The sequence below is a fragment of the Dermacentor variabilis genome, chromosome 9, assembly GCF_050947875.1.
Source record: "Dermacentor variabilis isolate Ectoservices chromosome 9, ASM5094787v1, whole genome shotgun sequence".
Lineage (NCBI taxonomy): Eukaryota > Metazoa > Arthropoda > Arachnida > Ixodida > Ixodidae > Dermacentor > Dermacentor variabilis.
This window is the reverse complement of record NC_134576.1, coordinates 126924763-126938653: the sequence shown is the minus strand read 5'-3', so window position 1 is coordinate 126938653 and position 13891 is coordinate 126924763. Positions and strand designations below refer to the sequence as shown.

The following is a 13891-nucleotide window of genomic DNA, read 5'->3' as shown; positions in this document are numbered from 1 at the left end:
CGCTCCTTCATATGTGTTGTTTTGATTGTCAACGTTCATTTGAGTCCTGGTGGCCTTTCGCCTACAAGGTGTGTTTCATCCTGGGTAACGTGTTCAGTCAGAAGAAGTGAGTAACGACCGCGATGTAATTTTTTACTTAGCTGCATTCGTTCGGCTGCGGTAGCCGACGGGCTTGGCCCAAGTCCGCCGACGCGACCAGCACTGAACGCCCAAAGTTATTTTTCTGGGGGTGTTGCGACACCAGCGCGACTGGTGCTTCACTGCGTCGTTTTCAGCGCTAAACGCTCGACTTGAGCGACATCTTAAGATACTGCCCTAATGGCAGGCCACGAAAATAAATTTCGCGCCTTTGACAACTAAAATGACGCCGCTTCATTTTTTTTCACGAATGTGGCATCACTTTATTTCATTTATTTTTTTTTCTAGTGGGAGTGTTCCCTGGTGACACAGATGGCGCTAAGTCCCATGAAAAAAACTAAAAAACTTACCAGCAAGTATGCGGCCTGTAGGGTGAGCAACAGAGCAACAACAAAAAAAATCAAGCGGGAAGTCACAGAGGCTGAAATAATCTCGTGGGTGGCAGCAATGGAAAGGAAACCTGCCATGACTAACTACTTAAGAGGAAAAAAACGAAATCAGGGAAGAAAGAATTTAATATAACTTAAAGGGAAGCTCATTACTTTTCGAAGCGAGATCGCGATGCCTTATAACACGCGCTTATAAAGCGAGATATAAGAAGGAGGAAGAAGCATGTTCATTCTGCGGTAAAGCTAGGGAAACGATGGAGCATGTTTCATTAGAATGTGAAGACATCTGCCTAGCGGTCGATTTTGGCACCACTGGCCTCCTTGAAGCCCTTGCGTTCAGCGAGAGCAGGGAAAAAGTAAATATGTCCTCAATAGAGATTAGTAAGAGGTAATTGGAACATTGGTGGAAGGGGGTCGCTCATAACATCCATCCATCCATCCTCCGATGAACCACCATGTTTTGAATATCTGTGTTTCTGTGGAAGCCTTGCTACCAGGTATATTTACGTTAGTTTCCTTCCCGTAATTGGGTTGACGGCAACATTGGCGACGACAATGACAATGCAGACTTCTTCAGTGAAATTCGGAGTCGTTTTATGAAAAGAAAAAAAAATTGTCATACACTCGAGATCATAGCACGGAGGTACAAAGGAGACAACGCCTCGCGAAGGCGTTGGTCTTTGGTTAGATTCCCAGACCAATACTACATTTTCTATGACTGCAAAGCTTTCTTGCTGTGAAGCCTGTTTTTACCTTCGTAGCTTCGGGCTACTGTTACGTTGATATAATTTTTTTTCCTTTCCTTGAACCTTGCTCCACCTCGCGGTTTTTCGCTGAACTCGTTTGCCGGTATCTTTTTATTCTCACCTCCCTGCGTTCTTATCTCGAAGGCCAAGCGCCAGTATGGGGGTTTGGGAATAGTAGTGTTCGAGACCGAATCGAATGCGAATCGAATAGCACCACGAGCGAATCGAACGGGTTGCAGAAAACTTTTCGAATAGTTTCCGAATAAAAAGGAGCCGTTTTCACCATCACTACAATACGATGTTCACGTCCTATAGTGTGTTCACAACGTTCGCAACTTGGTCATTACATTGCAAGCGATAAATCATTGGTATATCAAAAGCATAAGTGGAACACTACACGCCAACGAGCAATTTATTCACACATCCGGGGCTCGTATAGGTTCCCGAATCGGAGCTAAACGACGCTACGGGTGGATAGATGGATGTTATGAGCGTCCCCATTGGAACAGGGCGGTGGGTTTTGCCACCAAGCTCTTGCTATTGTACTGCCTAATGCCCTACCTAGATTAAAAAAGAAAAGAAAAACACTATGAACTCCCACAACCAAATTTTCTGATCCGCTATTGCGAACTTTGCTTTTGTACGTCTCTGTTTTTTGTCGTTTCCCCACTTTTCTTCCACCAATCTTCCACTCGCCTCTTACTAATTTCTATTGCGGACATGTTTACTTTGCCCCTGCTCTCGCTGAACCCAACGGCTTCAAGGAGGCCAGTGGGGCTTAAATCGACCGCTGGGCAGACATCGTCACATTCTAATAAAACATGCCCCATCGTTTCCCTAGCTTTACAGCAGCCCAAGCACATGCTTCTTCTTCCTTATATCTCGCTTTATAGGTGCGTGTTCTGAGGCATCCCGATCTCGCTTCGAAAAGTAATGAGCTTCCCTTTGAGGTATCATAAATTGTTTCTTTCCTAGTTTCGTTTTTTTCTCTTAAGTAGTTACTCGTGGCAGGTTTCTTTTCCATTGCCGCCACCCATGAGAATATTTCAGCCTCTCTGACTTTCCGCTTCGTGTTCTTTGTTCCTGTGTTGCCGACCCCACAGGCCGCATACTTGCTGGTAAGCTTCCTACTTCTTTTCCTCCACTGTGAATCCTTTTTCCTGTACAGATACCTGAACACTCTCCCAGCCCGTTTATTTTCTTGCATATTCATCAGTCGTTCTTCATAGGATGGACGCGGCTCAACAGCGCCTCTCGCGGGAGCGAATGAAAAAGTCGCCAGCACAAGCACGCACGCACGCGCGCACGCGGTCGCGTAGCTGTGTTGTGTACGGCAGCAGATGTTACCCGACCATGTCGCCCGTGAATTTGATCGCACAACACGACCGGTCGGTGCCACAACAGCATAGAAAGCATGAAAGGCCGCCACCGACGCGCGAGATACTACAAATTTCGGGGCAGGAAGTGCAAAAAAAAAAATGGAACGCCAAGTTTTTCATCCCTGTCCCGCATTAAGTGGTGGAAGCTCTCGCGTGTAACTGGGATTCATTGGGAAGAGGAAGCTTCTGGTCGGGTGCTCCTATCTGAATACATGTAGAAGGAGAATTCTTTTTTCTCTGCAACACCTGCACCAAATTTGACGAGGTGCGCGTCGCGTTTAAAAGAAAAATCTTAAAATCTAGTGACTGTTGGTTTCGAATTCTTGATTTAGGTCGTCAGTTCTTTATTAAAAAGTGGCAAAAACCGAAAATATTCAGAATACGATACTATCAAGCTTACAATTCTAACTCGGCAATGAAAAATGATATCACAATTACGTGAATTGCATCTAATAGTACAACTAAAGCGGAAAAAATTGATACGCTGCAGACGAATCTAAAAAAAACTAAGTAACATGGAAATACAGCTTTTGCGGAACCCTCGTACACAACGTAACAAATTCCTTTAAGATAAAAAATGACACATCAAATTTGTCTGCTTTCAATTATCTAGTGGATGCCCTTACAGAACCGCGATGTCTGTTCTTGATGCATAGCTATTAATTTGTAAGCCTAGAGCTTCTATACTTTTCAAACTTTCAAATTTTTGAAAATATTTTTAACAAAATGCAGGCTCTAAATCGATATTCCTCTTCCAACAGTCACTAGAATTTAACTTTCCCTTTCAAATGCAACACACTTCATTAAAATCGGTCCAGGGGTTATCTCAGAAAAACGTTCTTGCGTTTCCCATGTATTTGAATAGGCCGCGTGGGAGTTGGGCCCGAGCTAAAGCTTCCTCTTAAAGGAGACGTGTGGGTCACGTAGCTTCAGCCCGTAGCAGCCGCGCGCTGGTGCAACGAGTGGAGTGATGCGATGCAATGTCACTGCATATTAAAAACGAAAACGTAGGAAGAGGAAGAGGAGTCACCAACGACTTAACCCTTTTAGACGCTGCCTACACAATTGTTTACAACAAGATAGTGCATCAACAGCAAAAGCACTGATGAAAATAATCACATTTAAAATGTGTTGCATACATCTTGAAACACTTACTATTGGAACTGTGCTGCAATTTCGAATAATGTGTAGAATGTTTTAGCAAAATGAGTGGGAAGGTAGACGGTTGGGCGTTCTTGCTGTGTCAGCATGTTGTATGTAGCGGGTTCACTTCTTTCGTTGTTTTTCGCAATGTCACGCACTAGGCCTAATTTTGAAGTGGCTGGATAAGTGCTTTTCAAACCTTTTAAAATACGAAATAGTTTATGTTCTCATATGTGATGTTCCTCTAGCGTGTTTTCGCATAGAGTCGAAATTCTGTAAACTTGACAAAACTCACCAAACAATTGAAAATTCTTAATATTTTCTGCAGCTGTGCACTTTCTATGATTCCGAAGATGCGAGAGATGTGGTGAAAGCAAGTTTTCAATCAACCGGTTAAAGTGGCGTCTGAAAGGGTTAATTAAGAAAAGCGTGATCAAACTTGTGTGGAAAGCGGCCCTGGGAAGTACCGAGAGAAACGCTGTTTAGCTTTGCGTGGCACGACTCAACGACTCGAACCCCCGTGCGGTCCCTAAACAAGTGACGAATTGGTACACCTGTCGCGAAGGCACTTTGGATAACGATCGAGTCCGATCCGGATCGAGCGCTTCTAACACGGGCACTTCCGACCACGATTGCGCACAATCTGGATCCAGTCGATCGCGACCTCAGGCTGTCCTCTGCATCATCGCGCTGAGGGAGCCCAAGCCGACATTTCAGTGTATGTGATGTTAATAACCTCGATTACTGCCAATTGCATTTTTGTCTCTGGGGTCCCACAACTAGCCTTTGGCTATGCGCCACACAGTGTCTACACACGGTTGTATTCATTTAATCAATTTCGTGAAAAAAAAAAAATTGGCTCGACATCCCGGCCCTGCGAAAGTGGATGCCCCTCGAAGCTGTTGAAAACTACCACTACAGCTGCTGAGAAAGGTATGCAGTGCTTCACTGCTCAATTCCACCTAATTCGGCGCATTATTCAGCCACAGCAGTATGTGGACGTGCGGACTTCCCTTGCGTTGGAATTCCACTGCAATACGACCAGCGGCAACAGGCCGCCACTGGTCTTACTGCCGTTTGCTTTCCCCTTTCCGTCCCTCGCATTCAGGCTGCTCCTTGGGAGTCCAAACTATTTGTTGCCTACTCATAGCAGTGCTGCAACAATTATGAAATCAGCTGTTAGGCCGCTTATATTTTATACGAGGGCGAATCAGAAAGTCTTTGCCTATATTTTTTATTAGCCAAAATAAGGTACACACAAGTAATTACAAATATACGTACTATTCTACGTACCTTACAATATTTTCCCACATAGTCCCCACACCGCTTAAGACATTTGTCCCGTCGCAGCACTATATTTTAGGTGCCCCTGTGGTAGAATCCGTCCGGGTGACTGCGGAAGTACGGCCGGACTGCTGTCTTGGCCTCATCGTTGCACACGAATCGCTGTCCTGCCAGGAACTTCTTCGGAGGACCCAAACCGTGAAAATCGCCAGGAGCGAGGTCCGGAATGTATGGTGGGTGGTCCGGACTCTCCCAGTGAAATGACCGGAGCTTGCCGGCGCTTCCGATTGCCGCATGTGGCCTCACATTGCCTCCCCGAACGCTCATTGTCGTGCAAGTCGTGACGGCCTTTCGCGAACTCGCAAGACCGCCACCTCACACATCTCAAAGCGCGACACCTTTACCCATACGTGGGCTGCATTTCCCTGGAGATTTCGGTGGCCATTCATCCCTTGCTCCATAGAAAACGAACCACACTTCATTGCTCGTACGCCGTGGACGTGTGAAGGACAACAGCCATCTTCAACAACTGACAGCAGCGCCGTGTCGCGGAGCTATCGGGAGATAAGTCCTAGCTGCTCCAAGAAACGTCCAACGCTGGGAGTGGATATGTTGATTTCGCATTTACAGCCGTAATTTGGTTAAAGCAAACTATGAGCACAGACGTTCTGATTCGCCCCCGTACGACAGGCTATTGAGGCTACTCCCCACGTCGCTGCCGTCGCCGCGGCAGCTTGTGAAACAGTTATCTTTACTGGGAAACCTATGCGGGGAGCCCTGCGTACTTCGCGTTGTTATCAGGAGCGCCTTATCCTGAATGATGTGGTTTCGATTCTCGTTTTGTGCTTGTTCTTTATCGAAAGAAATGCTGTGCTGTGTGCTGCATGCCTGATAAAGAATGTGTGCACGTTTCGTTTAAACAGCTGAAGATTTGTTTTTTAATCGCTGAAGGGGGTTTTGTTTTTCTTTGAAGATGACACCGCGAAAAATACCGACCAACTAGAGGCTAACAGCTTCGCTGTAATAAACTTCAAACTTTAAGACACATCCCAACTCGATCCAGATTGTTGGACCGTGCAGCAGCGACCATTCCTGACAGCGATCAAAAACTTTCATCCGGATCAGGCTTGATCACGATCGTACATGCCGTCGTTGCATCGGTATTAGAGAACGACCGAAAGCTAAAGCAGCCGAAGAGCTTCAGACGGCCGCTGCTTTTCTCTCGCAACACAACTCGTGGAGTCGAGATGTCGCATGGCACGGTCCGTGTTCGCTTGACAAATGGGCTCCCTTATGACGCGCCTGTGCTAAAGCCCTCAACTGCTCGCAGTTTGCTGCTACAAAAAAGTTACCGAACAAGACCCTTGTCCGAGCAGCTCGCGCGCGCTGTCAAACAAACGCGAGAAAGTACAATGCGCGTCGCACGCGCAAGTCAGCTGGTGCTCAGTGCGTCACTCAAAACACGTGGAAGTAGAGTACCGGCAATATTCTCAAGAGCAAACTGTCACGACTGAGCTACAAGCTACAAGTAAGAGCGTTACCGCAAATAATAGCAAGCATTCAAGAAAACGGCAAACTGACATTTGTGACCTACTTGATTCTGCGGATGGCAATCGGCGGTCCGTGGCACTCACGCTGATAGATGGTGGCGTGGCACTTCGCCAGGAGAACGAGCGGCGCTGGCGTCTCGCGGCAAACTTGAGGCTGGGGTCACTATTGGTCAGTGCAAAATGATATCGGTGCTGCCGTAAAAGTCTGGCTCCCTCAGTGACGTAGGGAGCAGCACTGCGTAGCGTCTCGTGTTTTAACGCGATGGCGTTAGCGGCCCTGTGTCGCAGAAAATGCGGCCTCGGCGTCCGGCGTTCAGCGTCGGACGTCGTTCGGTAGAAAGCTTATCGAACTACGCATATCCAGGCGCTCCGTGTGGCGCAAGGAAGCTACTGAACTCATTAATTTCCCAAGGTAAAATAGGTAGAAAAACCGCGAAGTACGACTTACACACAACCTACAGACATGATAGAGTCGGATTGTAGCTTCAATATACGAGAAAACATAATTATCTTACGCGATAACTCAAACCCCTTTTCCAGCGTTTCTACCATTCACAGACCAGCCACGGCGTCCGCCACTTGCGCCCGCCGGCGCGCGATTATCTTGTAGGCCACGGAGGGTGCGCCTGGTTCCTTGCAACACCTCCAGATGGCGCTCGCCTCCGCCGCATCGCGGCCAACGTTCTACCAGAAAGCCCGCCTTCGTGCATAGCATTCGCAGCCAGCGTTTCCCGTAAACATTACGGTTACGTACGCTGCAGTTGCCGGGAAGCGTGAGAATCAGTCAGGGATCTATCAATGCTATCTTATTCCATTCTTAAAGGCAAAGCTTAAGCGTCCTCCAAGTTTTTATGTCTCTACTACATGGCTGGAGGAACTGAATTTGCAAAATTTTTGCTCCAACAAAATGCTTGACTGTGCACAGCTGGCAATTCTAAATATTCGACGACTATTCGAAAGTTATTCGTATTTAAATATATCGACATTTCGATTCGACGATCGTCAAAATACAGCGCGAAATGTCAATCAGATCTGCTTCGATAATTTCTCTTGCCTGGCCCATCACACACAGTGATGGGCCAGATAGCCTTACTTGTGGTTCTCTGCACTGTACTTGGGCTCGGATAATCTAGAGTTCAAACATCGCCCGGTTTGACTGATATCCACTTTTCCGCAGTATAATGGTACGCGGTACACAGCATTCACGGTTCACCAGACAAAAGCTAAGCATTCTAATGTACGAGTCGTATTTTCGGCACCTGAAAAGCTCTCTGTGTAAATTCAGATCAGATCAGAAAGGGGGGGGGGGGGGAGGAGGGGTGAAGTAGCACAACGCACTATTTATCTTCTTTCTTCTCGTCAAGGAAAAGCTGCTTACCCACCAGGTGTAAACCGCTTTAAAAATGATATATTATATTTATTAAATTAAATATAAATGTGGGCTGTTATTTGACGATGGTGAACAACCAGGCTAGCCCGAATTTCAGCTCTGTAGTCAATTCGACGATCGAATTGAACCTAACGATATTCGATTCGTTATTAGGAAGTTTTGAATATTCGCGCACCCTATACTAAGCGGATTTGTTACACTACATACACTTTTTCCACAGTCGCTCTTACAGCCCGCTAAGGCTCCTATACTACTACTACTACTACTACTACTGCCGCAGCCATGGCCTCGTGGTTGAGTGTGTACTTAGGCTGCGGGGAGGGCGGAGGTTCAAAACCACGCTGACACGCCGGTTATTACCGACCATGCGTGCAAACGGGCGCGGGCTTCTCTCGGCCAGACGCACAGCTTCCTTTAGAAATGAAATTTCCTGGGGAAGGAGTCCGCGCCATGCAGAATCTCTGTCGAACCCGCGTGGATACAACAAAACCCTGTTTGTTTGTTCGTTTGTCAACAAGGCCTCTCCTCTTTTGTCTCCATCGCAGGACTCAGACTTAGGGATGGTGGCGTGACACGGCCGGTCTCGGCATGAGTGGCCTGCGACAGCAGCAACCAGCCTCTCTGTGGGCAGGAGATGCGGCTGGCCGTGGAAAGGTGAGGTGGTCGCGCAGATGTCCCGACGCTTACCTGTAACAAATAATTACGAAAATAAAGCAGTAGTCGACATGGTACGCAAAGAAAAGCAACACGATGGGACAAAGCTCGCTTAACGCAGAGCTCAACCTGTTGGTATACGCCCAATCTAAAAGGAAAAAAAAAAGAAGCAGCGGTGAACACGGTACAAAATGGAAAACTTTACCGTGTAGAATGTCTACCGTGTTTACAGTTTCTTTTAATTCTAGAAAACATGCACCAACTGAATGTGGATAGCGATTTGGGCGAGTGGGTCGAAGTCACCCGCCATGGTTGCTTAGTGGCTTGTAGTGCTGCGCTGATAAGAACGAGGTCGCGGGATCAAATTGCGGCTGCCACGGCGGCCGCATTTCTATGGGGGCGGGGGGGGGGGGGGGGAATGCAAAATACACCCGTGTCATGTGCGCGCTAAAGATGCCGCGGTGGCCAAAATTAATCCAGGGTCCCCCACTAAGGCGTACCTCATAATCAAATCGCAGTTTCGGTACGCAAATTCTCAGAATTCATTCATGTACCTCTTTCCGCTAAGCATACACACCCATCTTCCCGTCATTCGATGCTTTGCGCTGCTTGCGATGGTGCCGTGCGCTGAAGGGCCCAGCTCGAAACAATGTTACCAAGAGGCCTCGAGCACGGAGCTGACAAGCAAATTAAAAAGTGACACCAAATCATCTAATTAGGCGCAGCACACCACGCTCAAGGCTTATGTATGCGCCCACGTTACTGCCATTGCTCGTCAACGTGGTTTCTTTAAACCAAGCAGGAAGGCAACAACGTCGCTTTCTTCGTCTCACTGCGCAGCACTTCAGGGCTCTAGGTAAGCGGTTAGACGTCTGTACAACCGCGGTGTTGGAAACTGAATATACCTAAAGGCTCTTCGCATAGAATAGAACCGGCATGATGTATAGAGATTCTTTTCGTTCGATTCTAACCCCTTCCTATGGTCCGCCGTACCAGACGGGCCGATTTTTGTTATGCCGTCTGGCGGGGCGCCACTCACCGTTTCTCACTGACAAAGCGTTTTTTTTTTTTTTTGAAAATCAAAAGAATTAGCGTAGAATGGCTGTATTTCCCGGTCCACGATCCTTTCGCAATCGGTTACGAAGATGTACAGCCCCAGTCACGGCTTGTCAGGAGCGCTGTAGCGCTGCGATGACGTCACATTCGGCGCCATCTACTGGAGGACGCTAGAGCCACATATTTGCTTTGGAGCATGTGCAGCTAGGTTGCAGTGCCTCGCCACTCGCAGTCGTAGCCATGTTTAACAGCCGCAATCCCGCCCCGTGAAATGGGAGCCACGGTGGACGCTATGCCGCAACTTCGCAAACGCCCGCAAACGTAAGGAACGCTTCCTTTGTCAAAAGTGTACTACCTCGTATGTTAAATGTGCCGTAGACCAAAATCAGCGAGATTAAGATCACCTGCTGCATCGAAACGAGGTCAAAACTGTCCGGATAAGAGAAAACTACCCCGAGAAACCGTGACGTCACACTGACGTGTGGGCGCTGGTGTTTTGGCGCGGAATTTGAGAAACGGTAGTTGTACCTTCGTTATGTCTGCTAGTAATCGAATTCTCAACGGGAAATGGGCAAATGTATAGTTTTCGAAGGACGCGTGATCATTCTAAACGGATTCGGAGTGTTTTTCCTCCTTTGAGTGACTTCGACGGTGTCCGAAACATCCCGAGTGCGGCGGTTCCCGGGCGCAGGTGAGCGAGCAATGCCTGTGGGCAGCGTGCAAGGCGATGACCACAGGCCTGGTGCTCATCGTTATCGGCGCCTCGATGGCCACCGTGGGATTCTACTCGGACCACCTGTCGACCGTCGAGGAGCGGCGAGGCAACAGCACCGTTCGCGTGAAGAACGAACACCGCGACCGGCACCTGGACAGCCTCACCTACCTGGGGCCCCTGGTCATGGGCCTGGGCGGCTTCATCATCGTCGCCACCTGCGTGATGACCTTCGAGGCGCGGGACACCTCGTCGTCTTCCGCCAAGCTCGTCTCGGCCTGGTTCAAGAGGAGCAGGTGAGGCGCACAATACTTCCGCCGACTCCTCTCTGCCATCTCTACTCGGCGAACAGCCCGTGATAGAGTGCATAAGCGCGACTGAACGAGGACGTAGAAACAAACAGGTACACAGAGACAGCGCTTCACTTTCAACTATAGAGTTTATTTTCGCACACATCGACGTATATATACCGTACGAGCGGAAACAAACGTGACAGGAAAGAACAACATTCAGTGGTGCATATCGATGAACCGTACCCGTGTGCAAGGCATAGTGAAAACATACACTGCAATGGTTACAAAGATAAACTGAGTAACTGTCTCCATTTCAGATTGCGACACTGAAGGCTTGCTCACGCACCTTTCCTGTAATTTTGCAATTTCGTAGGCTTCCACCATCTCCTTCGTCATCCTGCTTAGAGCCCTAGAGAGAATGGAAGTACTTTCAAGCATGGGTTTGCAGGAACAATCTCGGCATTGAATACCCAAATGTCCCGAGATTACCCTAGTGATGTTACACTGATGCTATTTTAATCTCTCATTGATGCATCTGCCGGTTTGGCCAACATACGTTCTTTCTTTTTTCTCCTGTCACGTTTGCTTCCGCTCGTACGGTATATATTTATCGATGCGTGCGAAAATAAAACGTATAGTTGAAAGTGATGCGCTGCCTCTGTGTATCTGTTTCTTTCTACGCCCTCGTTCAGTTGCGCTTATACACTATATCGTGGATTCTAACCAACTGACCCGCCAACGTGTTTTGACCAACCCGTACTGCCTCTGGCCTTGGTGCCATCACGCTCCGAAACATAGTTGCGGAAAGACTTCGGTGTTACAGGAGGTTCGCATCCGTCAAGACGTGTTCGGGAACGAGCAAGTGCAATTGGCTTGCACATATCTGTAGAAGGTTTTTTTCTTTGATTATTTTTTCATTATTTTTTCATTTTAGCTCGGTAGCACAGAATCTTTCACTGCATTTTCAGAGGAAGACTTAGCTCGGGGCCTCCTATCTAAATACATGGGAACGGAGAAATTGTTTTTCTCGGCAACCACTGTTCCAAATTTGGTGAGGTTTGCTGTATTTAAAAAAAAATAAATGTAGCGGCTGATGGAAGATGATTTTTAGGCCGTCGATTTGTTAATAAAATTTTCGAAAATCATAAATTTTCAGAAAGCGTAGATATGAAGCCGTACATCTCTAACTCAGCAGTGAAAATTAAAATCAGAATTCCGTATATTGCATTTATTAATACATATTGATATTTTATAACCTGTTCTTTATGTGACCGTTGCTTTTGCAAAACCCCTGTAAACATGTTAACAAATTCGCGTAAGCTATAAATTTATATACCAAATTTGTCCGTTTTCGTCGCTCTAATGGATTCAGTTTACAGAACAGCGAAATCTGTTTTTGATGTAGAGGTACAAATTTTTAAACTTCGGGCTTCCATGTTTTTTATATAGTTTTTTAATCACTGCAAAAGAATTCAGGCCCTGAACCAAAATTTCACTTCCAACAGGCATTAAAACTTGACTTTTCTCTCAAAAATGCATCGAATTTCATTAAACTCGGCACATGGGTTATTTTAGGAAAGCATTTTTGAATTTCACGCGTATTTGATTAGGGGACATCGGAGTTGGACTGAGTATAAAGCATCCTAAGTCGTCAACGACTACAGAATCTTTTGTGTGAGTATACACTGTGCTGAGCGCGAAGTCATGTGACAGCAGCCTTGCGCGTTTTAACGTGTGGCAAGAACGAGAGAGGTACGGTATCTTGTTCATTCTTGTTAGTGCGCGTCATGTAGTCATAGTCTTACCCCACTTGCTCTAGTTCTGTGAGCAGAAGTCCTGTGAATATAGATGTGGGCTTGTCCACTGGGAGAGCAGGACCCGGAACCTTTGCACGGAATAGAGCAAAGATTTCTTTTTCGTTTCCTTAGATATTGGTTTGGTCACTCGCCTATTTGGAGAGTGGTCGCGTGGTGTTGTGACACGTCGTCAACGTCGCACCTACCTGTTGCGCGCGTTGTTGTTCACAGATGGCATGCGGTGAGCGCGTCCAACGATACTATATATGGACACAAAGCTCTGCATGAGCGTAGGTCTGTCTGCGGCGGCGGCTGCTGCTGCTGTGAATCGCGGCCACGCGTCACCCAAGCGCTGCCTCTGGCGATCTCCCGATTAGCGAGGCACTCGCGCCACACTTGGCTCCGTTTGCAACGTGCCGCACGAGACAGATTGTCCGCGCCGGCCAATACATTGCGAAAGGAAAACACGTAGACAGCTGCGCTCAAATTTTGCGTTAGGGAGTATCGTAATCATCGGCGAATTTTTTCAATAGCTAACCTCCCACTGAGAAAAACAGCAAAATAATTTGACGCAAACACAAAGGAAAGAACAGACATCACAACTCTGAACAAGCTTTGTGGTGTCAGTTCTTTCCTTCATGTTTGCGTCTCATTTTTTTCCTGCTTTTTCTCAAGTATCAAAAGCAACTGTCCCAGCAAGCAGCACTTCCAACCTCCCCGTTGTCACATTTTCTCACCATGTAAATCTCACTTTTGGCAAATTTGCTCGAACCACATTGAGGCACGAAATGAATATACTTCAGGGATCATATGTTGAGATTGTGTTCTTGCAGTTCAAGGTGCGACATTGGAAGGCGGCGGACGACATGGCATCCCTTTTTTGTCTCTATGCTTACATTTCGTTTTGCTGATGACAGTTTACCCGGCGTTGTAGTGCGTAACATGTAGAAGTCCATCGTGTTTGACTAAGCACTGCAAGTATTCATAGCATCCATACAAGACTAAAAAGAAATATCATAGTTATAGGTGGGGGTTACGCTGTTCTTACTGTTAGCCAGTCAAGAGGGTTCGTTTATTCTGACAGCCTTTTCTCCCATCAGAAAACAAAACATGGGGCTGTGCCGCCTTGGCCATGTGTCCGAGTGAATTCCTGCCGACTTCTTCTACAGTTCGGCCTCTTAAGGACAGCCCGACGACAATCTTTGCGTCGTCCTGCGTGTAGATCATGCTTCATGCGAAAAGCTAAAGCAACACTGAAACTTATGCAATGCATAGTTAATTAAGTACTCAGAGTGTAGTATAGAATTGCGTATAGCAATGCGTTCTGTTTCACTTTGATCTCATAAGTTATTGCAGTACGA

The 13891-nt window shown here is 47.1% G+C and overlaps 1 protein-coding gene across 2 annotated transcripts in view; it reads left to right on the top strand.

The window, feature by feature from the left end:
- Window positions 1–13891, top strand: part of LOC142557441 (uncharacterized) — a 122381-nt gene that overhangs the window by 98396 nt on the left and 10094 nt on the right. For both annotated transcript variants that reach the window (XM_075669291.1, XM_075669290.1), the window contains 2 exons: window positions 8565–8678; window positions 10426–10737. In XM_075669291.1, coding sequence (XP_075525406.1) covers window positions 8608–8678; window positions 10426–10737 — 383 coding nt within the window. In that variant the 5' untranslated portion in view covers window positions 8565–8607. The remainder of the gene's footprint in view (window positions 1–8564; window positions 8679–10425; window positions 10738–13891) is intronic.